At 40.2% G+C, this 24,857-nt stretch overlaps 1 protein-coding gene across 8 annotated transcripts in view; it reads left to right on the forward strand.

The window, feature by feature from the left end:
• The window catches only part of PRKN (parkin RBR E3 ubiquitin protein ligase), a 1,205,440-nt gene that overhangs the window by 456,446 nt on the left and 724,137 nt on the right, over positions 1–24,857 (forward strand). For 5 of the 8 annotated variants that reach the window (XM_005608125.4, XM_070256476.1, XM_070256478.1 and 2 more), the window contains one exon: positions 704–825. In XM_005608125.4, the coding sequence (XP_005608182.2) occupies positions 704–825 (122 nt within the window). The remainder of the gene's footprint in view (positions 1–703; positions 826–24,857) is intronic. The other 3 variants (XM_005608126.4, XM_070256481.1, XM_070256480.1) reach the window with 1 other exon arrangement.

A 24,857-nucleotide genomic window follows, 5' to 3' on the forward strand; every position in this document is an offset into this window, starting at 1 on the left:
TAATTTACAGAATAATCCTGGCCCTAGATGGTGACATTTGAGAGAAAGGACCAGAGATATGTAATTATTAAATTAATTTTTTGTCCAATTTTTACTCTTTAAAATGTGTTATTTGAATGGCATTTGTCTAAGCAGAGAACGCTAATGAAATGCAAAGCGTCATTTCTGCACACAGCTGCTGGATCTGTTCAGCCGCTCCAGGCTCTTGTCCTACTTTATGTGTGACTGTGTGTTGGAAAGTCTTCACTGGAAACCCAGCAAACTGTGACCATATCATTCACATTATGAGAAATGGGCTGGTATGTCCCTATAGATAAGATTTTAAGAGGAAAGATCTGGAGCCTTCAAAACTGTGCAGAAGCATGAAATAGAATTCAGGAGCAGTGGTCTCCAAATTTCCAATAGCATCTATAGTTCCAGTCCTTTTTAAAAACTTCTGCAGCAAAGAGTGAACTTAATTCCCCTGTCTTGCAAATACTCTTGGCCAGCTCTCCTGGCAGCAGGTTGCATACTTTGCTGAGTAAGTCACAGGGCTGTTGGCAAGGAGAAGAAAAGATTTTCACTCTTTTGAGCATAAAACCAGATTTTCTAAATTAAATGGTTGTATCCTCGTTGGAATATTTATTCCATTAATGTTTCAAAATGCAACTTTGGAGTTAATTTTAAAATTTGTCTTTCCTCTGCTTTTTGTTTGTCCTCCCAGCAGGTAGATCAACCTACAACAGCTTTTATGTCTATTGCAAAGGTCCGTGTCAGAGAGTCCAGCCAGGAAAACTCAGGGTACGGTGCAGCACCTGCCAACAAGCCACGCTCACCTTGGCCCAGGTAAGGAAATGCAGCATCAGCAGAGACTGCCCAGAGAAATGAAGATGTATTTCCAGAGTTGCCTTTTGGGGTTTCTAATCAGGTGTCACCCATCATTGGAAATGAAAGACACTTCTACATGGCTGTAATGGTTAATGGTATCTGAAGTTTCCTTTTAAAATGCACTACTCTGTAAAAACTTAGGTAGTACAGGGCCATTGCCTCCATTTGTTTAGTTCAGGCCTATAGAAAGGAAGTAGAGGAGACTGCTTTTTAACCAAAAGAGGTTCAGCTTTGGTAGGAGGTCTTTTAGAACCAGCCATAAAGGAGCTTTCTAAGGTACTGGAAATGTTTCATGTCGATCTGTGTGATGGTGGCCGATACTTATGCCAACATTCATTGGACTATTTACTTAATATCTTGGCACTTAAGGTTGCTAACTGTAAGTTATACCTCCATAAAAAAGCTAAAAGGAAAGTTTTAGATCAACGAACAGTGTGTATATAAAACAGGGGTCAGCAAACTCTGACCTGCTGGGGCCTCTGCTTGGTTTTATTCAGTCCACGAGCTAAAAATGTCTTTTCCATTTTGAAGTGGTTGGGCAACATCAGAAGGATAATATCGCATGACCATGAACACTATATGATGCTCAAATTCCAATGTCCAGAATGAAGTTTTATGGGAATGTGGCCCCACCCATCGCTGTATTTGTCATCTGTGCTGCTTTTGTGCCTTTGGGCAGGCTTGAGTGGTTGTGACACAGGCTGGATGGCCTGCAAAGCCTGACGTATTTCCTCTCTGGCCCTTTAGAGAAAAGGTTTGTTGACCCCAGATATAAAACATAGACAAAGCCAGTTCCTGGCTTCAGTGTGATGGTTGCGTAGGATTTAGCTTAATTTGATGTGGATGTGGATGTGCATAAGGGCGCCGAGGCATCCGGGTCATTGCAGTGGTAAGAGCACAGCCAAGGAGGCATAAGTGAGCCAAGAACTTTGGGGGGCAATCGGGCTGAAGCGTAGACAAGTACCCCCCATTACCACATTAATGGTGTGGTAGAACATTTAGATTTTATTCTTGCAGGCAAGGGGGAGCCACAGCAAAATGTTAAAAACCAAGGCAATGTACAAAATGATGTTTTAGAACCACTTATTAGTGCTGGAACAGTCTGTCATTGGGATGGAGGTTGGTGACAGATTGAAAGCATAGAGGTCAATTAATAAATTATTCATATGGTTCATAGGTGAAGAGCCAGAGGCCTAGATTAGGGTGGCAGTCCCAAAGAATGGATATAATGGAGCACTGTGAAAGAACTGGGCTGATGCACTGAGTAAGGGAGAATCATGGATCCTTGCCTCATGCTTGAGCAGAGTGGTGGAATTACTGCAAAATGTAATTCAGGGGCTGACCCCATGGTGTAGTGGTTAAGTCTGGCACGCTCCGCTTCAGCAGCCTGGGTTCACAGCTTCAGATCCTGGGCGCGGATATCCACTGCTCATCAAGCCATGTTGTGGTGGTGACTCAGGTACAAAATAGAGGAAGACTGGCGCAGATTTTAGTTCAGGGACAATCTTCCTAAAGCAAAATAAAAGAGGAAGATTGGCAACAGATGTTAGTTCAGAGCTGATCTTCTTCAGCAAAAATAAAAGAAAGAAAGAAAGCTCAAAAAAAAGAAAGAAAAATGTAATTCAGTATTTCACTATGATACATTTCAGCTACACAGGCAAATCCACTTAGAAAGACAAATCTGTGAATGATGCCTAGGTTTATACTAACCCGCTGGAGTGGACCTTTTTCTGAGGGTGTCATTGGGCAGTGCTTCCTTCTGGGAAACATGTTGTCCTGAAGTTCTCCCAGAAGTTTTTCTTCCATCAGATTCTCTTCTCAGCCACCAGCCTTCTCCGATGCGATAAATAGCCTCTTCTCTTCTGATCCAGACCCCGGTCCTGATCGCCGGTCCTGATTACCTGGTGGGCTGGACCTATTTATGTTAACTTCCAATTTTTCTTAATAAAAACAGCAATAACAAATTATTGTTGAACTCTAAGCTTAGTTCTTTTCATTCATTATCTCATTTAGTTATTTCATAAGCTCGGAGTTAAGTGCTATTAATAGCCCTATTTTAGATTTGAGAGAAACAAGGTTTGAAGAGATTAAGGAAACAAGACCTTGCCAGTGGTGGACTAGAGCTTTGCACTGAGCTGTGTGATCTAAAGTGTAGCTCTTCAGTCTCCCCTTCTACTGCACAGATGTGTTTACACTAAGGGTCAGTGATCAGACGAGTGATTTAAAAATTAGGTCAGATGTCGGCAGTGGGGGTCGGTGAGGACCACGGTGGGTGGGAGAGGTCGAGGCCCACGTACCAGAGGCAGCTCCTGCCAGTTGTTAGCAGGTGGTGGTGGGAGGGGTCTCAATGTGGCCAATCTTTTATGTAATCGAGAGAAACCATAAACGTGGAATTTTATGTGAAATTTCTCATTTAAAAATGTGCTCCATGGGGGAAAAAATGGAAAACAAACAAAAAGGAAAAACAGTCTACAGCATTTGTCTAAATGTGGCAAACCAAAGTAGAGTGTTGTAGGGGTTAAATGGTTCATTAATATTAGGTGCTTAGCAGAGCCTGACATGTAGTAAGCCCTCAACTAAAGCATCATCAAGAGGCAGTATGGTGTGAGCTTAAAGCAAGATGATTCTGGAGCCTGGGTTAGAATCCCACTTCATTACATCGTACCTATGTCAACTTGGGGACATCTGCTAACTGGGATAATGGTAGTTATTTCTTATTTGTTGTGAAGATTAGTTACATGAATAGTACTTAGAATGGTAGCTGGAGCATAAATACTTAGAAATCTTAAATGCTTTATTATTCTTATTTTTTTATATTACTATTATTATTACTGTTATTCTTATTCACATATACTTTATATATATATATATACACACACACACACACACTTATGTATAGTTCACCAGGAAATCAATCTGGCTTTGGCTAATTCCTTTCAAAGAAGCAAAAGCATCCCCACTCGCACCCTGTTCATCAAGAAACCCTGTGATGAAGTCACGTCATCCGGCTCAGCTGGACCAGGGCTTCTTCCGAGAGATGATCTCATCCATCCAGTGGTCTTGGCTCTGCCACATCGCAGATGCCCACTCCCATGACCACCCTGGGCTTCGTCAGTTCCCAGAAATGCTCCACATTTGATTAGTAAGTTCAGACTTTTATTCCCCCTACATTATCTTTTGCTCTGCACAGCATTGAACCCTCTCTTAAGTTTTTGTAGAGCTATCAGGCCTTTCTTCTCATCATTTCCTCTCTGACAGGCCAAAACTTCAACTACATTATTACAGATAGGACTGAATTTCTGTTCTACATTCTATGCAGTTGTCCATTTGTCTATATTCCAAGAGTGTGTAAGCCCCATAAGATCAGATAACGTGTTCGTTTTGGGCCCTGGTTTATTTTCAACACCTTACACAGTGCCTTGGCCACAGTGGGGCACAAAGCTAATAATGTTGAATGAATGGCATCTGTATTTTAAACTTTCACGCATTGATTCAATAGATTCATACACTTTAGAAATTCTATTTGACATTTTATGATTGTATTAATCATAGCAATTATGATTGTTTTGCTGCAATTTATAGATTTCCTTTCTTACATTTATGTTCCGGTACTTGTGTTTTTCTCTAATTCTCATGACAGACCTGCAAAGTAGATATTATTATCCAATGTTTTTAACAAGGAGACTCCAGGAGGTTAAGTAATGAGCCCAAAGTTGCACAGTTAACAAACGCTGGAGCCAGGAATGAAAAAATCTTCTCTGTGTTTCTCCAAAGCCCTGCCTTTTCTAGAATAGACTGCTCGCTATACAAATCTGGTAATCAGTGTCCTATTACCCAACTCCTTCCCTTATACTTAAAATATCATTCAAAAGTACTCTTGGAAAAAATATGCTGAAAGATTTAGGGAAAATGCAATCAAAGATGCCTTAAAGATAATTAATTTAATCCAGATTTTTAGTACAGTTACTAGATATAGCATAAGTGGCACCTAGCAAGTGAGTAGATCAGGCATTTCAATGTTTTATTATAACAAAACATACACAATCAATAATACCTTCGAATAATATCTCCGTGGATCGGGAGATCAATCACACCCCAAATGGGTCTGCAAGGCGGTGCTTGGGCTGAGCAGGTGCTGAACTGTAGCAAGTGGAAGGATTTCTGTATAGACAATAGACAACTGTTAAGTTTCATTTTCCGAACTTTACAAAGATGTACAACTTACACAATTTCCTCTTGTAAGGAGAAAAAAAGAAATCAGGTCTTGTGTGGCTGACTAGTTATATAGTAGAGCAGTGTGTGGTTTATCTGGGCTCCTGCAAGAAGCTTTTTATTTCCAAGGAGAAAAGTTTGAACCTATTTAGCCACTGGGTTTATTTTTTATAACGTGGCTTTATTTTTTCTGGTCTGAAGAAATCAGTCTGCAACAAGCCCCATGCCTTTCGTGAGTCTTAATAGCAACCTCTTAATTTTGTATTGTTGTTTGGGGGGATTTATTCGTAATTCCAATATCTCCTTAACACTATTTAAATTTTGCATGCAATAATAATGAGCCACCTCTCATACATAATGCTGTAACGTTTAGTTGTTTAAATGTTTCATGTGTAATACGATACTCATAATAAATTGGCAAGGAAGATGGACAGCCATTTCTGTCATGGCGTTAAGCATGGCGCCACTGGTATCTGAAGTTTTGGCCTGACCTTGAGGGTAAGTTGAGAATCAGTTTGGACATCAGGTTTTTTTTCTGTCTCCAAATCAAATTATCTTTATTTCATGGTGACCTTGGTCAGGGTTTCCACTAACCAAAATAGCCTTTAGAAAAATGAATGCTCGCTGGAAAATAGTGAACAACGGCTGATTGGAAAAACATGGCAAGCATCCAGTTTTCAAATGCCTGTTCAAAGATGGCCCACTTAGGTCCACGCAGAAATGACATGGGGTTGAACACAGAGGGAGGTTGCTTTGTACATGCATATACGTTTCTGATTGTGTTCTCGGACAATAAAATAGATAATTTAAAATAAAACCTTTGTTATCATTGTTGCCCTCATTAGTGTGGAAAATCAAAAGATGACTAAGTCATATCCTCAAAGGCTTTTTTTTTTAATTCAGAAGAGTGAGCAGAAGTGAGGTTTCTAAGATATGTAGAGTGTACAGTGCTTTTAGAAATAACTAGAAATTAAGGAATTTGTATTGGAAAAAGAAACAGCACCAAGAGGCTTAAAGATGCTTTTCCCTCTCCTTTCCCCCTTGGATCCTGCCAAATTCAAGGTTAGAATGTCGGTAGTCTGGTTCCTTCTACCATCTGTCCTATTGTTAAATTACAAGTGTGTGGGCTGAAGAGTGAGCCTTATGGTAAGCAAGCAAGATATATATAGTCAGACGTGGCTCCTAGCTCAGGCTCTCAGAGATTTCCCTGCACCAATTTATACAAACACGAGACTACCAGAAACTCTGTGACTTGTTAAAAATCGTGGATGGGCTGATGAAGTTTCATTGAGAGTATGATGCTGATGCTGAGGAATGATCCCTGGAGATCATTCTAAGAGGGACCCTTCTCATCTCCTCTTCAGGCTCCTGCTCACACAAGTCGTAACAGTGCTCTCTCCTGCATCTTGGATGAGGCGTCCTGGCCCTCCCTGCCATCATGCTCCATCATTGCCCACATTCTGGGTAGATTGTGCCTCCTGAAGACAACAAAGCTTCTGTAATAAGAGGAAATGGACTAGTTTTTCTAACAGGGCTTAAAATACGGAAAGGATGTTTATGAGTAAAATAATTTATTGACTCTAATAATAATTAGAAGAGAGAGTGGATGTAGCAGTGAACTGAGGGAGCACACAGTATACCGCGTTCTGTCTTGGAATATTGGGCTCTGAACTGTCGGGGAACAAAGAGCTGAGAGATTGGCCTCCCATGGTGCTTTTGTCTATCAGATGTTCCGGATTTGGATTCTGGTTGAGCTGCTTATGAGCTGTGGAACTTTGGGCAAGTTGCTTAACTTCTTTGTCTCAGTTTCCTTGTCGTAGAGTGGAAGTAAAAAGCGTTCAAGTTCTTGCAAGGATTAAACGACAACTCGCCAAAGTACTTACCACAGTGTCTGGCACATAGTAAACATTTAGAAATTGTTAGTTCTTGTTGTCATTTGTCCTGGTCAAGAGTTTTCTACCCAAAAAGCGTCGGAGCAGCTGCTGAGCTCACATTGTGAACTTCCACCTCCAGGACTCTTGGTTTTGATTAAGTCATACATTCTTACTCCCTCCAGCACAAACCCTAGGTAACCCAAATTATCCGCCATTAACATCTTTTTGTTTGTCCTCAGTTTATTAGTCTTAAAATGCATCAGAAGCCAGGAGATCACTGCAGCCAAGCACTCTGGATGATTTTTTGTCTGCAATCACCATAATTACTTTATCTAAAAAAGAACTTTGTCTTTGCCACTCTAATGAGATCCTCTGCCATGGACTAGCATTAAAGCTAAAAGCTTTCTGATGAGAAATGGTGCAATAAATAGAGTAAGATGTAAAATGCCTGGCATGATGGATTTTATTTAAAATTGGTTTATAGATTAGGGACAATTTGTGTGAGGAAATTTATTAAGAAATGGAGTCTGAATGTATAAGCATTCCTAAACTTATTATTTGTTACAGATTAATTGCTGGTCAAGAGTCCACTTACTTTTCTTAATTTCAATTCTTTTTACTTATCGATTCAATTGTTGAGCATTTCTGAGGTTTTAAAACTGAAATTCAGGGGCTGGCCCCGTGGCCGAGTGGTTAAGTCTGTGCGCTCCGCTGCAGGCGGCCCAGTGTTTCGTTGGTTCGAATCCTGGGCACGGACATGGCACTGCTCATCAGGCCACGCTGAGGCAGCGTCCCACATGCCACAACTAGAAGGACCCACAACGAAGAATATACAACTATGTACTGGGGGGCTTTGGGGAGAAAAAGGAAAAAATAAAATCTTTAAAAAAAAAAAAAAACTGAAATTCAAATTGAAGTGGGCATCCTATACCTTATCTGGCAACACTAATTCTGCAGTAATGTCCTCCCTGTTTGCTGGGACATCTGTAACAATTTGGGGGCTGACAGCAGGAGGCCCCCTCAGTTGGCTTTTGGTCCAGCTGCATAGGCAAGCAGGAACTCAAGCAGGGGAGGAACGGCAAGACTAACAAACAGGACAGCTGGAGCTGACAACTCGGTGGTGGTCATGTGTGTGGAAGACTGGGGTTCTAGAAATAACAGGGAACGCCTTGTGGGGGACACCAGCATCCTTGTGTGAGGGAATCAGCCAGCATCCTTGTGTGAGGGAATCAGCCAGCATCCTTGTGTGAGGGAATCAGCCAGCATCCTTGTGTGAGGGAATCAGCCAGCATCCTTGTGTGAGGGAATCAGCCAGCATCCTTGTGTGAGGGAATCAATCAAACATTTACTAGGTGGAATTGTTTCTTTCTGGAGAACTGTTGATAATTATTAATAAACCAAGAAAAACTTTTTATTTGAAAAACAAAGAAACCAATAAGTATGTTCTGATGGATTGAAAAAAAAATAGTTCAATTTTTGCTACATTAATACGAACATTTAATAAAGAATTTATAAGTAAAAATGAAAAATATGAAATTGTCTATTGAAATACATACAATTTTATATATACGTATAAAATTGTTTGTAAAATGTTGTATGTCAATGTAAAATTATTTATGGAATAAGTAAAATTTTAGCCAACGGAGCTAAAGGCAACTTCAACCAATAGCTATTCACTATGCAATGTTACCAATTCACTGTGTTATGTTATTTAAGTTATAGAAATTCTTACGTTGACAGCTTTCGTTGTATGCTAAACATTTCAAAACTAAAATTTTCTCTGGTTGTGTGTTATTAGTTAGAGTGATTTCAGTAACTTGAAGCCTGCATAAATGATGGTCAGTGTTGGTAATTTGTTGACGTTTCAATCTGGCTGATAATTTGCATTTGGACTCCAGTAGAGGGAGTATTTCATCGCTTCTTTGTTTGGGGTCTCTCTGTATTAGTATTAGTAACTGACTTTTTTTTTTTTAAAGATTTTATTTTTTCCTTTTTCTCCCCAAAGCCCCCCGGTACATAGTTGTGTATTCTTCATTGTGGGTCCTTCTAGTTGTGGCACGTGGGACGCTGCCTCAGCGTGGTCTGATGAGCAGTGCCATGTCCGCGACCAGGATTCAAACTAACGAAACACTGGGCCGCCTGCTGCGGAGTGCGCGAACTTAACCACTCGGCCACGGGGCCAGCCCCAGTAACTGACTTTTTAAAAATAATGATGATATACCTTTAAAACATTTATAAGAGAAGTCCTTACATTGTATAGCCAGTATATTTATGGGAACTATGTAGAATGCTCGGACAAAATCACAACCTAAATATTAAATACTAATATTTTGTATAAAGCATAAAGAAGAGGATAAGATTTTCCAAAGAAAGCTTTTCGTATACTTTATTTTCTCATTTTAAGTTGCAGTTAAATCTGTCGTGTTTAAAAACTGGGTGTTTTGGTTATGGATAAACAGTTCTATCCACCAGCAATGATAGAACACACTTAACAGAAACTTAATCCTAAATACATTACTGTTGTCTTAAGTACCGCCTGGGCTGTTTGTACTTTTACTCTCCACCATCCTTCATGGCATTGCACTGGGCATCATGGCATTAAGTCTGTAGGCAGGTCAGGATGATGGGGAGCAGCGGTGCCTGTCTCATTCATTTAAAAATGGAAATAATACTACTAATAATTTTTAGAAGCCTCTTTGTAGGCTTCTCGTTATATCTCATTGTTTATAACTGGGTCATATGGCCACTGATAATTACTAAGGAAGTTTGAAAAGCACCTGTTTTCCAAAGACGAACAGGATAGCCATGATTGGTTTAGATCAATCTTATTTATCCACTGGTTTGGGTCCATTGCCTCTCCAATCAAAATCAGAGTTCTACTAATAAGGAGAGAGGATGAGATGGACATCGGGTGGGCAATGACTAATGGCTGCCCTATTTGTAAGGGCATAATAATTGAAGATCACTTTCATGAACTCATCAGCTGCATTACTCAGTCTAAATTATGCTGTTAAAAACTCTATTTATATTATTATGGCTACACTAGGGATTTGGCCAGCCTTGAACTTGTTTTTGTGTGTGAAATGCCACTGTTGTCTCAGCGGTTGTTTCTATACATAAATGTAACTCCCTGGTTTTCTGCAGAATGAAATTGATGCATCATCCATTTGACCACTTAGAGGCTTTATGAAGAATTGTGGAATGAAAAAATAGATTTTTGGGGCAATGGGTTAATTTATCTGTTCTTTGCTTAAGAAGTAAATGGTCCAAAAACCTCATTGGGGAGAAATAAATAGAATTTAGTAGCCCTATCTTACTCCATAGTAGATAGTTTGTCAATGCTTTATAAAGAACATTACCCTGCTCGAATAAATGTGGGGGGGGGCATAAGAGTCACATTGAAAAACGCTACTGTAGAGTTAGACACAACAGTGACGATCAGAGCTGTGTTATGTTTTTGTAGTTATTTTACAGAAGCATTGGCACTTTCGCATGCACGCCATCTTCCATCTGGGACCATCAAGCTACCTGCATAATTGCATCATTGAAGCCAGGAGGGAAATGGAGAGGTTAATTGACCTTACCAGGGTCCACAGTGAGAAAGAAGCCAAACTGAAAATTAAATCTGGGGAACTCAAGTTTAGCTTCTTAGTGAAAGCCCGCATATTGAATTACATTCATTTTCTTACTAGGACTGAGAAAGAGTAGAGCTGTACTCTGCAGCTTTTTCCTGAGAAGAGTCAAATTTACTAGACGACATTTCCTAAAGTGAGGATAGAGATTCAGGAACTGGATAAGAGGGGAAACATGGATGTTTTCCTTTAGTGAAGAGAAAATAGAAGAGCAACTGGTGGACTTGGAAAATAGGACATTGTGAAAATTAAAGGGGAAGCTCTCGTGAAGTCCCACTATTTTTTTAAAGTGGTTTCTTGGAGGGCAGAATACTAATGAATTGAGAGTCCACAGCATGAGCCTTGCAAGGCTCTGCCTTGCGTCTCTGAACATGATTATAACCGTATAGCCACTTTGTTAGTATGAGTCAACTTAGGGTTCTCCTAGCTAGTTTCAAAGAACTGTGTTTCTGTCTATGGCAGAATGACCCTGTTTTCCTTATGTCTGTTAAGTCTTCAGTTGTCCATTGGGAATTTCCTATTAATTTCGGAAGCCATCCTTATAAACATACACTGACCTCTTAGGAAATGATCTACAGTTAAAATGATCGGATATGGCCATCATTTAAAGCTGGCAGCATCCTCTCGTGGACAAACAAGGCTTTCCCTCCATAGTGTGCTAAAAATAAATAAAAAACCATCTGATTTCTCTGTATTACTGAATAGGATATCCTATTTAAAGTAGTTTCAGTGGAAGGTCAGTGTAAACAAATGTGGTACAACCTGTAAGTTGTGTAATGTTGCCATAAAGCTAAGATTTTAAGCTTTGCATAAACAGATATAAGGAAGATTATATATATATATATATATATAAAAGTCTGTAAGATAAATGGAGTGTGACAAAAAACTCCAAGACTCTGTTACTTGGATATTACGCTGCTCCATTCCATTCCTAGACTCAGTTCTTCAATGCAGAGTATACCTTTTCCATCTCTGTGTTTAGCATAGTGCCCAATGCATAGGAGATATTTAGACATGTTTTGTGGAGTGAATGATAATTGATCAAATGGCATCGTTGTCACTGTATGCCTTGGCCTACCTATAATCTTAGAATAAGAATGGACTCTGCAGCTATCCAATCTGATTCCTTCCTGATACAAAAATTGCTCTTGTAATGGATACTCAGTGTTTGCTCATTTGTCTTCTGCTAGAGCGCCTTTAGTCGTACTTTCCAAGTGAGCTGTTTTCATTTATAGAACTCTTATTGATAGAGAGTTATTTGACCTGAAATCTGTCTTCACCCATAACTTCCAGCTCTACTCTTTGAAAATAGAACAAAATCCAAAGAATCTTCCATCTGGCAGCTCTTCATATGTTTAAAGCAACTAAAATGACTCACTTCCTAGGTCTTCCTTTCTCTGCTAAACTTATGACTTTCAAATGTAAAAAAGGCTAAAAGTGTTGCCTTGCCTCAAAGAAATTCACTTTTCTATGAACAGCTTCAGAGTCATGAAATTTATGGCAAGAGTGTGAAAGAAAAGTCATTGTTAGAATAGGGATGTACTGGGAGGCAGGACCAGCACCCTTGGATAGGGCTTGTGTGGACAGGCTGGGGTTGATCCAGAACAGTCTTGAAAAGAAGCCTGAATTGTAGAAAGGGAAAAGGGGGATGGACATAGGCACTTCTTTTTTTCTTTTTTCATTTTTTAACTATTTGCTGAGCAAGATTAGCCCTGAAGTAAAATCTGTGCCAATCTTCCTCTACTTTATATGTGGTTTGCCGCCACAGCATGGCTGACAAGTGGTGTAGGTCCACCCCAGGATCAGAACCTGTGAACCTAGGCCACGGAAACAGAGCGTGTCAAACTTTAACCACTACACCATGGGCCAGCCCAACATAGGTACTTCTTTGTGGAATAGTGATGGTATTAAGATTGGAAAATCAGTTGGTGTGGTTAGAAATGACAATTCAGAGGAAGGAGGTATGGTGGCCACCCGTCAGAAGCTGAGAGTACAGGATTGTTCATGGAGGGGCTTGTTGAGCCACTTAAACCTTGATGCCTAATGGTGTTCTCTATAGAGCAGCTCCAGGCAGTTCCACTATAACCCTTCTACAACTTAAACCACAGAGCCTATCAAGCTGCATCTGAACACTGCTAGTTCCTTTTGCTGATGATGCTTTTGTGTCTTTCACTAAAGGTGAAAGGTCCTTGTAGGTAGCAGGTGCTATCAGGGCCAAATGGATAACTTTAAGTTTCAAATACAGTTTCAGTTCAGTAAATAACAGCATCCAGTCTCATGAAAAACGATCCACCGAACAAACAAAAAACTCCCCTGCACTCCTGCTAGGACCTGCATTAGTCTGGGCCCTTGCTGGAGGGGTAGGGGGAGGGAGACCCCTCTCTTTTCCCATCTGGAGCTTCCACCCCTTCTCTACCATTTTCCTCCCTTCAGTTTCTGATGTCTCAGTGTTGTAGCAAGATGAGAGAGCTAAGGAAAAGGGATAAGGAAAGTTCTTACTTGACTGATAACTGTCCTGGGATATATTCGAGCTATCAGGAGCTGGCAGGTGTGAGAAGCAGACTCTAGGTCATTGGCTCCCATATGGGTTCTTTAGGAAGTTTCAGCTTCACCTGTAGTGATGTGCTAGCGCATCTCCTCCAGTGACTATTCCTCCCTCGGATCCTGGTTTCTCACTGTTTCTCCACCAAGATTTTTTGTTTGAATCTTCTCAGCCTTCCAGGAAGTCTTCTGGGTAAGATGTAAAATGGCATTAGTGAAACTCTCTCATTTTCCAAAGAGGAAGACTCGTACATCATTTGTTTTAACAAATTCTGAAATCACAGATGGAGCCCAATATAACTATATCGACAAGCAGCCTGTCTTCTAGATTTACTAAGAGGGACTCAGACCCCAACTCACTGTCTCCACCTAACTCTAGAAGGGACATATCAAACTGTCTGAGTCATTCCACGGAAGCCCTTCTCTCCTGATTTAAGATAAAGGGGGTTGTCCAATTATGTTGGGATGTTGATACAGTGCAATTTTCAACAAAGAAATCATTGTCACCAATTATCTCCACCCAATCTCCAAGAAATCAACCTTAACACACACAGTGTTGGTGAGGGGTTTCAAAAATTGTATCATGTGGGGTCGGCCCGGTGGTGTAGCAGTTAAGTTCACATGGTCCGCTTCAACAGCCCGGGGCTCACAGGTTGGGATCCCAAGTGCGGACCTGCGCACCACTTATCAAGTCATGCTGTGGCAGGCGTCCCACATATAAAACAGAGGAAGATGGGCACGGGTGTTAGCTCAAGGCTAATCTTCCTCAAAAAAAAAAAAAATTGTATCACATATTGGACAGGGAATGTATGGAAACTCTGTACCTTCTACTTAGTTTTGCTGTGAGCCTAAAACTGCTCTAAAATAATGAAGTCTATTTTAAAACTCCTATCACTGGTTTTAGATTTGTAAATTTGCATATGAAACCAGCACTTCTCTTGGTTTACAATATCTATGATATCTGGTGCTCCAGCTGAAACCTCCAATACAACATTCTATTCCATAAACTGGATCTGTAGCGCCTTTAAGAGTTTACGAAGTATTTCTTCGCACGTTGTCTTGATTCATATGACAACCGTGTGAATTGGGAAAGGTAGGCATCCATATTGCTATTTATATCTATGAGGTTCATAAAGAAAAAGAGAATTACCAAAGAAACAGTATGAGGTCAGGTGCTAACTTGAACTCACATGGTTTGTAAAAATTCTGAAGTTTTTCTCGTTCTGCTGCATTGCCTCCTCTCTTAGCAGAAAGCTAAATATCTTTAGTTGGTACATCATTATTTTCAACACTGCTTACTCCATTGATTCCCTAAGGCATTTAAAATATTTAAGTGTGCAGGCTCACTGTCATCCTTTTCTTCTGAGATGTTCTTATATTTTCTTTGATTTATATTTGGGAGGCTCCATCTTTGTTGAGGCCATGGATGCTGCTGACACATTCTTTGCTAAATGTGGGTTATAGATGTTCAATCGATCTATTAAATTCTATCTCATAGTATCAAGATAACAAGAGCTGAAAATTATCTGAAATGTGGACTCTTGACACCACAGAGCTGCTGTCATTTAGACTAAGCTATTATTCACTAGTCTTTCCTGGCGAGAATAAGATTTTCAAATCGCTTATAACGAAGGACACAGAACACTGGAATTTGATATTCTTAACCTGAGATTTTGTCATTTCTAGTGTTTTCTTAGGCAACACAAATGACTTTTAATAAGGACTTTAATTACTTTAGTTTTAATTTGAAGCAGTATATTCAGCCATGAATTTTTGTTTCTTTTATTTGGAAAACTATGATCTTGAAGGGGGGTGGGCAGGAGACTAAGTTGGTACAATATTAGCTTCTATATTTGATTTTGTTCTATCAATTTATTGGAAAAGATGTTGCAAATTTACCTGTTAAAACTTGAAATTTAGTGAATATTTGGTTTCAAATGGCTCTGTATTGTGTTGAATTTGGGAAATTCCAATGAGCTTAGGAAAAAAAAAATCTAGGAAAATGTCAATTTATATGTTCAGAAAAGCAGAGCCCAATACAAATTTAACAACAATGTCAATTTTGCCTTATCATATATAGGCCGTCTTAAGGTTTGAGAGAACAGAAGTCCAAGGTGGATAGTAGCATTTTTTTTTTTTAGATTACAGTTTTATGGTAAGAGTTTTGAAATAAATGCCTCATTTAGGACACCACAATTGGTACTGTTAGAAAGTGGATAAAATTGGTTGCTCTACATTTCTCAAAGATCAATAACAAGTACTTCTCAATAGTGCCCATTCTACTCCAAACAAGTAGATTTCTGAAACTGTAAAGCACCTGTGAAATGTGCATGTTTAATTCACTGGGGGATCAAGATGGAAAGAAGTTGGCAGTGGGGGACAAGCTCAAAGAGGAAAAGTTAGGAAGAGACATCAAGAGAAAATGTCAGTGTATGTGTTTGTTTCCTCATCTGACCATAAGTTCTTGAGAACTTTGCTGTCACGCAGTCAATAAATTTTTGTTTGTTGAATGTTTGACTGACTGAAAGGACAAGTGCGCAATCTGAGATGTCTGTATTAGTTAGCAAAAATCTCCATAGAGCTGGGCTATCCAATATGGCAACCACTAGCCACATGTGGCTCTTGAAATTTTAGTGAATTAAAATGAAATAAAATTGAATAATTTCTCAGTCACAGTAGCCATATTTCAAGGGCTCAATAGGCATTTGTGACCACTGGCTACTATATGGTACCTTATAGAGCATTCCTGTCATCACTGAATTCTATTGGACAACACTTCTTTCAGGGAATTCTAGTTAGGCCAGTAAAATGGGTTTATTTGGATTTAAAAAATTTTAACTGTATTTTCCTAAAACTAGGAAGAAAAAGGAGAGGGAAAAAAGGAAGAAAATGCAGTGGGTACTTGGCTGTTGCAGAGATGAGGTGTATGATGGGGGTCAGGGAAAGTCATACTGGAGTGACTCAAACCTTACAAAAGTTTTATGGTTAACAAGTCTGAGGCCTAGAAATGAGATGAGACTTGCCTTGATCACAGCCAGTAGTGACAAATCTGGGACTAGGACCAAGGTTGCTTGCTTCACAGTTTACTATTTCCTCACCATGTTGCATTCCTTCAAGTATGTGTACTTTGGCATGTGAAAATTTGGAACCAGAAATCCTTGGTTTTTATAAGACAGAGAGGCTTATAGTCTCTCCCATCCCATATTGAGGCAGGAAAAGAAGCAAATTTCTTGCACAGAGGAATGTGTTTCACAGGCTGCCATCCATCAGGGTTTAGGGACATCCCCAAAGGGATTCAGTGAGGACACTGGGTCAGAAGATTCTTTGCCAGACGTGAGCTAGCTCTGTATGGCCTGTGTGGGTTATGTGTCCATAGGAACTATCTCTCAGATCACTTTTGGCTGTAGACCAGGTTCTGGTCCCCCCCCCCCCCCCAACCTCTGCCCCCAAAGCCATGCCTTTCTCTTTAGGATCTTCATAATTCTCCATCTCCTGTGTTTTCCCCATCTGGGTAGCAGCCACCTTCCTAGTGCATATAATTCTCAATGTGAGAAAACAGTGTGCCCCCACATTTAAGAGCCAATTGTAGGGCAGTGTTGCTGGCCAGGAAATCTGATCTACTCGAGGCCACATAGTTGTGGAAAATACAATTTTGTTAATGAAATGCAGATGTATGTTACCCAGTACTCATGCATTTATAGAAATCCATTTTATAATCATTCTTTGAAGTCAGCAGAAAAGTGCCAATGGTAACTTGTCAGATATATTGTAAAAGTTGGCAGGAATGACTTAGTAATAATGGGCTTTAGAAGTAGGTGAAAAGTAGTTTTCACAAACCCTGACTTTGAATGTTTCAAACAATACAATGATTATTCGATTGTGAATTAAATTTAAGACACAAATACTTTTTGGATTGTAATTAGTGTAGTTATGATTATGGAACAATTATTGGGATTCACCTTGATGAAAACATCAACACTGTATGTGACCCTATAGAAGAGGTCCAAGGCACTTGTGCTTTTAAAGGCTCCCGAAAGAGGGGAGGCTGCTCACACTTGGGAAGTTTCGATAGCACAGCAGTGGGACTCCTTCATAGACAGGCTTCCCCACAGCTGCCTTGGGAGGAGGATGCTGGAACTCTTACACCTCACATGTCAAGAGGCCAACGGGCAACACCCAAAATCTCATAGAACCGTAACCTCTCACCACCTCTTGTGGGTGGTGAGCTCTCTAGGCAGATGGCAATATGGGGAAGCATAGTGAGTAGATCTAGAACAATAGAGAGAAGATAGCTGGCACACATATGCACTATAGACTACTAATTTAATTAGCCAGCAATTCAGAACCTTAACAGATACAAAGGGGCTCCATAGGGCTACAGCAGGGACTTTGCTTCAGCTCCCTAAGGGTATGTGCAGTTGCAGGTGATGCTGTCCACCCTGGCAGAGCCTGCCATATTTGAGAAAATGGCCAAAATCTTGCTGTGCAATGGAGGTGTTGGCAGAGCTTTCCTGACAGAATCATCTCAAGCCGTGACCCTGAGCATGGAATATTCGAGAAACTAAGAAAGACAGGGACTTCATAGAATGAGGAAGAAGAGAAAGGAATAGAATAGTGGCAGAGATATAGTTTTGCTATAGAAACTACAAAGGTGGTTTGGGAAACCAGATTGAGATTGATGTCATTCATTAAGACACGGAACACTGAGCAATCAATAGGTTTGGAGTAAACGATCATCATGTATGGCTTTGGACATTTTGCTTGAGGATGATTGTCCCTGAGCTAACATCTCTTCCAATTTTCCTCTATTTTATGTGGGACGCCGCCACAGAGTGGCTTCACAAGCAGTACTAGGTCTGCACCTGGGATCTGAACCTGTGAACCCTGGGCTGCCAAAGTGGAGCACAGGAACTTAACCACTGCGCCATGGGGCTGGACCAGTTTTGGACATTTTGAATTTCAGCTGCCTTTCAGACATCAGGGTTGAGATGCAAAGTAAGCAGTTGGTTCTTGAGATCTGGTACATTCTTTGGCATTTGTCCTAAGATGCACTCTTCTGAGCTTCAAATATGTATTTTAGTGAGAAAAAGAAACACCTTTGGTGCTCCTTGCAGATTCTTGCTGGAATGCCAGTATAAACCATGACAGCTGGCTGAGGGGGTAATAACTTGCCATCCATCTTTCCAACTCAAGGGTTGTATTTGGCTCATGCTTGGTGCCAGGACGCCCTCCTCACTTAGGAGGAGCTCTTTCTCAGGTGACCCTTCACTCTTTCTTGCAAGTAGGCTTTTGCTAAATCAACCCCTCCAGTCCTCCAGGCGGGCCTCGCTGGCATGACTGAACTAGGCAGGCGCTGTTTATACTCAGACTCAGATCCCAGCTACCAGTAAAGTAACATTTCACTTGTATTTTATAAGGTTATATTGGACATCTCTGAAGATAGCATTTCTCATCAAGTTTATCCCCATTCTAGCTGTAAATGCAGATGGAGTCATGATTTTAAGCGTTATATTTGAACTCCAAGCAACATCTGTGTTTAATGACTACAATTTAGTGTATTTGCAACAACCAAATAGAGAACCAGTATACCATGAGCACAGCAAATAACCCCACCAACACTGTTCTTCTCCAGGGTGGAAACTGGGGAATGCAGAGTAAATGTGTAAAGAGAACTCATTTTGTATGTAATTCTTTTCTTTACACACATATCATTTGTGAGATTTCCAAAACACAAGAGGAGATAAGGCAGGAACTCAGACTACTGATATCCTGTTGATGCATATTCTAGGAATAATGCCTCGCTAATATCTGACTTGTTGAATTGAGGATTTATTTTTTGTTCTTGATAACAACATAACCAATCTCATCTTTAAAATGAGGGCCCTTGGCTACATTATTTAGCAGCTCTCCTGTATCTAAAGCTCAGTGTGTCTGTGCTCCTCTCTCCTGGGCCACGGATACATGGAGTCTGCAAAACAGCTCTGGGATAAAAACAAAAATGCACGTAAGCCAATTTGCTGAGGGCCCGATACCTAGTGATTGATCAGCGATTCTAAGTTTCTTCTCCCCTTCCTCTGTTTCTATTATTATTATTTCTATTATTTTTATGTCTTTCAGGTGCACCATATGGGATTTGTGGTTTGTTCACAACACACATCAACATTGGTCTGAGCCTGACCCTCTGTTTAATATTTATCTATTTGTTTTTCCACTTTCTGCTTAACTTCCTTTGTCTCATTTAATTCAAGAAATATTTAACATGTACTATGTGTGAAAGTATATTATCTGTGGCAGAGCCTGTGTGTGATTCAGAGATGGTGTGTCCACTCTGCTTACCCAGCTTGCCTGGAGGTGTTGCTCAAAACACTGCGAAGCGACCACTTATTAGGATTTATGAGAATTGTTCTTTAGTTTCAGTATCAGAAATAGTAATAAACTAAACAAACGGTTTGTGTGTTTTATGTAGCCAATCCCATTTTCTCCTTCTCTCTGCTTGCTTGAAAGCTCAGGAACAAGAGTGCGCTCTGCCTCTGGCAAGCATATAAAACTTGGCAACTTGACCTGGTATAGGAATGTCCCCACCAGCTCTTATTCAAATTTTCACTCTTGTTTCCCTTTGTCAGCTCCCCACCCCCACAGATACCCTCTCTTGGGTGTATTGTTATGGGCTCTTTTATATTCCATCTTGAATCAAATAGAGTGTAAATAAATAAGCTTCCAGGTGGTTGAAGTGATTTGTTTGTTTAAACTTACATTTTCATCTGAAAATGATGCCTATATAGTCTAAACTAGAATTAATTTGCTTTAATTTTACTTGTTATCTGATGTCCTCTTTGGTCTCTATCTTCAGTGCTTTTGTTGAGGTGATTATGCACTTCCTAGGGACTTAGTTAATATATGTGGAATGAATGAACGAATTGACTCATTGAGATATGGGGAGTCCAACGTTCTTTGTTGCGTAATATACTCGCTTTTTCACCTCAAAAAGGTAACTTGAAAGTTAATTAGGCTACTAATATGTTAGTTGAGTTAGTTTCCTGCAGTGAAGTTTTGAAAACTAGTTGATTGGAACAAATTACAAAGACCACATATCATTCGGTCAGTATGGGGAAGGGGAAAAGATGAAAAAGGAGGAAAAAATACTCTTTTGGGACCATCAGATTATCACAATGTACAGCTCTTTTCTCAGACCTATTTTGGGCTGGCCATTCTATTTGGTGGGATTTAAAGAAAGTTCGTGGTACAAGTGACTATATGTTTGTAGTATCTTCAAGACCTCTGATAACTTTCAACAAAGTGAAAATATTTATTTGGGGAGAGCATGCTGATCATAGTAACATATCCTTTTCTCCTTGTCACTTTCTCAATACAGCTTCAAATTCAAAGAGAATCACAGTAAAGAAAAACCACTTCAAATATGCCTTTGCAATGAATTTCACATCTATCACAAAGGCTTCTAGCTGTGGCTTCCCATATAGGTTTCTAGGAAATAGGCTTTGCTAAACACACTCACACACACAGCAATAGGACGACAAAGAGTACTGTCTCCTTCCTGAAATTATCCTATCCCCCAGAAAAAGAAGGCAGAACAAAAAATAAATCAAATCTGTCAGTCCCACAAGTTCAGACTTTTTCTATTTGCTACATTGACTTTGTTTACAAGGTTCAAGGGCTCTGTGAAGGAGCCAGAGCTTTCTGCTTCATGCTCACATCCAATCAGGAAATTGAGTCAAAGGCAACCCTAGAGATGAGCCAAATGGACAACTAATGAGAGACCTTGTCAGGTGACACTTTCCTTGGTGGTTGTTTACATACAGTAAGAGGCAGAAGTCTTCCAAGTACAGCTCGACAACAATTTTACTTATATGCTTGCATAACCCTCATCTAGATAGAGTTTTTAGACCTTTTCCAGAAGATTATTTTGCGCCCCCTCCTACTCAATTATTTACATCACCTAGGGTACCCACTCTTCTGACTTCTATCACCAATAGTGGTTTTGTTTGGCAAGGACATTTCTACCTGTGATCAGAGGGCTGGGAGCTGCACTAGAGCAGACAGGGGCTCAACAGCAGGCTGGAGGCGAAGAACCTTCCGGCTGGGGTCTGAGGAAATGCAGCAGCTGCTGGGCAGCTCTGTGATCAGGAGAGCCACCAGTCCAAACTGTGGTGTCCAAAGCCAGGTGGAGACCTTGGGCTCCTTCTGTCATGGCGCAGATATACATGGTGGGGTGTCCTGAGGTGGGGAGGGCATAGTTTGGGCTAAAGACTAAAGATGAAAAAAATGTTAGGCTAGGTTGCTAAACAGTCTGGCTAGCCAAGACTATAGGTTCAGATAGAAAATATATGGCATTCGGTTGGGCACCACTGAACTATAGGCCCAGTTTTCAAAATGCACTTAAGACGGAAGAGGAAGAGATTATGCAACTCCATGAAACTAAACACCCAGATAAAATGCTCCACAATCAAAGGCTGAGGCTTTGACCCCAGCTAGACAAGAAAACCTGAATGATCACTCATTTCTTCTTTCGTAAAACTGATTATTGAAGAATTATATAGGTCCTTTTGAACATACAGCCATATCTGCATGCAATACTTTGCAAAATATGACAGAATCCTGCTGATTATAAATGGTCAATTTAGTCTTCAACAAGTAGGTTGCTAGTAGGAATTTGAGGGATGTGGTACTTCCAACTTCAAGAAAGCCACTTGGTTGTGCCTGCTCAGCCCACAGGAAGCATCTGCCAGTGATGGCAGCTCACCCAAATCTTGGCCTGCCAGACTCAGAGGTTCCCCAGAATCAGGTCTAAGATTGCTTGAGCAAGCACCCCCAGACACCCTTGTGACTTTAAGAGGTAGGCCAGTCATAATCTTTCCCAGAAAATCAACCATGCCAGGAGAGACCCATCTACTAAAATTGGTTTATCAGAAATAGAATTCTTTTTATGAAGGTTTGAGAATTCACAATTAGCATTTTGCAGATGACCCACAAGGAGAATTGGATTGCTTGTTCTTTTGCAGGCACCTGTATGATGTAGCTGCTCTATGTCCAAGAATCCTTCCCACCCAGTGCCCTCAGAGAAACTTTTTGATCTTCTCGGTAAAGAGACTCAGAGCCTGTGCCTATGTTAGAGAAGTTCGTCTTAGCCTAGGAGGGGAAAATGTGATCTCCAAATAGAATCATAATGGCCTTTTTTCCTGGTGCCTAATGGCGTTTCAGAGCTTGGCAGGCATGCCACCTAGTGTTCTCATTCAAGAGGCCCGGTCACATTCAAAGAGAAATGAAGGGCACCCCCAGCATCACAGCACTGATGTGGCTTCGGCCTGTGGAGCCCGCCTGGTTCATGGGGGTGCTGCTACAGCTTGATCTATGGCAATTTACTTATTTTTTTAATTTGGCAGCTGCCACTGAGATTCAAAAGTCCCAGTGCAAAGCTCTCCTTTAATTTGTTTTCTTTATTAAATGTACAGCCAAACTTCTGTCGTCTGTTATAGTCTTGGAGTTGTTGGAAGGCACAGAGAGAATGTGCCTTACTTTCAATTTTGCTAAATTATATTAAAATTCCTTTCAATGATGGGCATTAAGCAATTTTTCTTTCTTCTTTGACTAGCAGCTGATGGGAGCAATAAGTTATTTTGAAAGTATATTTTTTAATGAGAAAAATAAGATATAGTTACACCAGTGCCTTTTAATAATGAAATAGCTTTATAATCTTTACTGTGTAAATAATGCATTCTCATTATGTAACACTTGAAGGCTATGAAAAAAGTATGAGGCCGAAACCACTGAGATAACCATTGCTAACATTTTAGTGACCATCCTTACTGGGATCTTTGAGATGTATTTACACTCATACACAGATACAGATTTTTTTTCTAGATTTGTTTCTCTCATTTGACAATAATTTATAGTAATTCTCTCAAAGTTAAGTTTTGTAGTTCTGTATTATTTTTATTTTTTACAGTTGCATAATATTCTACATTCTGCTATAACGATTTTTATTTAAACATTTGTATATTGATCTATTGACTTTCATCTGGTCTGACAGTCTTTCTGCTCTGTCACCTCTGGGACAGCTTGCCTGGAGGTAGACTAGGAGGCTACCATTGCACCGAGGGGATATTCCACATGACATGTAAGATGGCCAGAGGGAGTTTCTGTTCCCTGCAACTGTAAGTCTGATTCAAACATTCTCGGGCTAAAGAGTAATTGAGTTTGAAATCAACTTCCTGTGAAGTCTCTCTCGTCTCTTCAGTTGAGATCTTAGAGCCTCACAGGGTGGAGAAATGTACCTCAAGGGGTCACATAATTTCTGAGTTAGCTAAACACTCTCCACACATCTGCAACTCTATCACAGTTTGGTTCACAATATTAGACAAATGATTAGCCTTTAGTTTAGCTTCACGTGCCTGCAGTTGGATTTCTGAACGTGGAAGGACACAATGGCTTTCTGTTGCGAAGATTCACTTGTAAAACACAACAGATTGGACAAGGATGTGTTTCATATGAATGGGACCAGTTGTGTGTGAAATGAACAAGAACAAAGAACAAGGGAGGGAACACCTGACTAGAGGAGAAAAATAAGAAACACGACTTGAACAAGGGTATGGAATTGATTAGAAGTCTGACGTGAAGCCAAAACTAATAGCGATCTGGGTACATGATGAGATAAAGCCTGCTAACCTGAGAAGTCTGAGACCTTTAGAACACCGTGTGTTTCAAATATGGGAAGAACTGTATTTTAACTCCAGAGTTAAGGCATCTAGAAAGGGGAAAATGCAGGTTAAGTGAAATAGAACATTGATCCATGGATTTTAAGAACAAATTCCTATTGGTGTGCACACTCATACCCAATGGTGAGATGCTCATGGGTGCGTAAGTTTGTGTGGATGGAAGGGAGGGCAGGGGCTTGTGATTCAGCTGAGTCATATTTAATACCTGTGGGTAAATGTTTTCTGTATGCCGATGGGAAGAGGTCAAAGTGTAAAGCAGTTCTGCATCAGTAAACACGAAGATACAGATTTTCCACATGTGAAAGTATTCCTTAAAAGAAAAGCATAACTTTGGGTTTCCCATCACCTCTCTCAAGTATATTTTAAATCATATCACTTCAGTATTTCTACCTTTAAACTGCATGCAAAATGTACTTAAAAAGTGAATGTAATTTATTTGTCCAATGATTGCTCATTATATTTTATTTCTCACTGCCCTCTCCCTCAATAACATTTACTATAAATTATAAAGGTTATGCATAGAGCAGGATACATGGTGTGCTTGAAAACTGATAACAAAAATCTATAAACATGGTTTATTTCCAAGTACTGAGTACGGTGGACTCCATCTGGTGGATGATGATGATAAGAATAGGTAATGCTGATGAGAAGAACTGACACTTAGTGGGCGTTTACCCTGGCCAAGCACCCATTATCTCATTTATTGCTCACAACAACCCTAAAAGGTAATATTGCATTTCAATTTTATAGATGAGGAAATTAACTTCCCCAAGGTCACAGCTAGACAGAGGCAGAGCCAGAATCTGAACCCAAGCAGTTTATCCCCAGAGGGCTCACCACCCCGCCCCTCCTCCTTCCCTCTTTGATTAGTCTAAGATGCAGATGAGGGAAGAGATGAGAACATCAAATTCACACATTACTTGGTAATAAGAAAACAGTGCTTGCAGGCCAGACTCTCCCCAAGGCCGTGTCAAAACAATTTAGTCAGATTGTCCTTTTTA

This window comes from Equus caballus, chromosome 31, assembly GCF_041296265.1.
Source record: "Equus caballus isolate H_3958 breed thoroughbred chromosome 31, TB-T2T, whole genome shotgun sequence".
Taxonomy (NCBI): domain Eukaryota; kingdom Metazoa; phylum Chordata; class Mammalia; order Perissodactyla; family Equidae; genus Equus; species Equus caballus.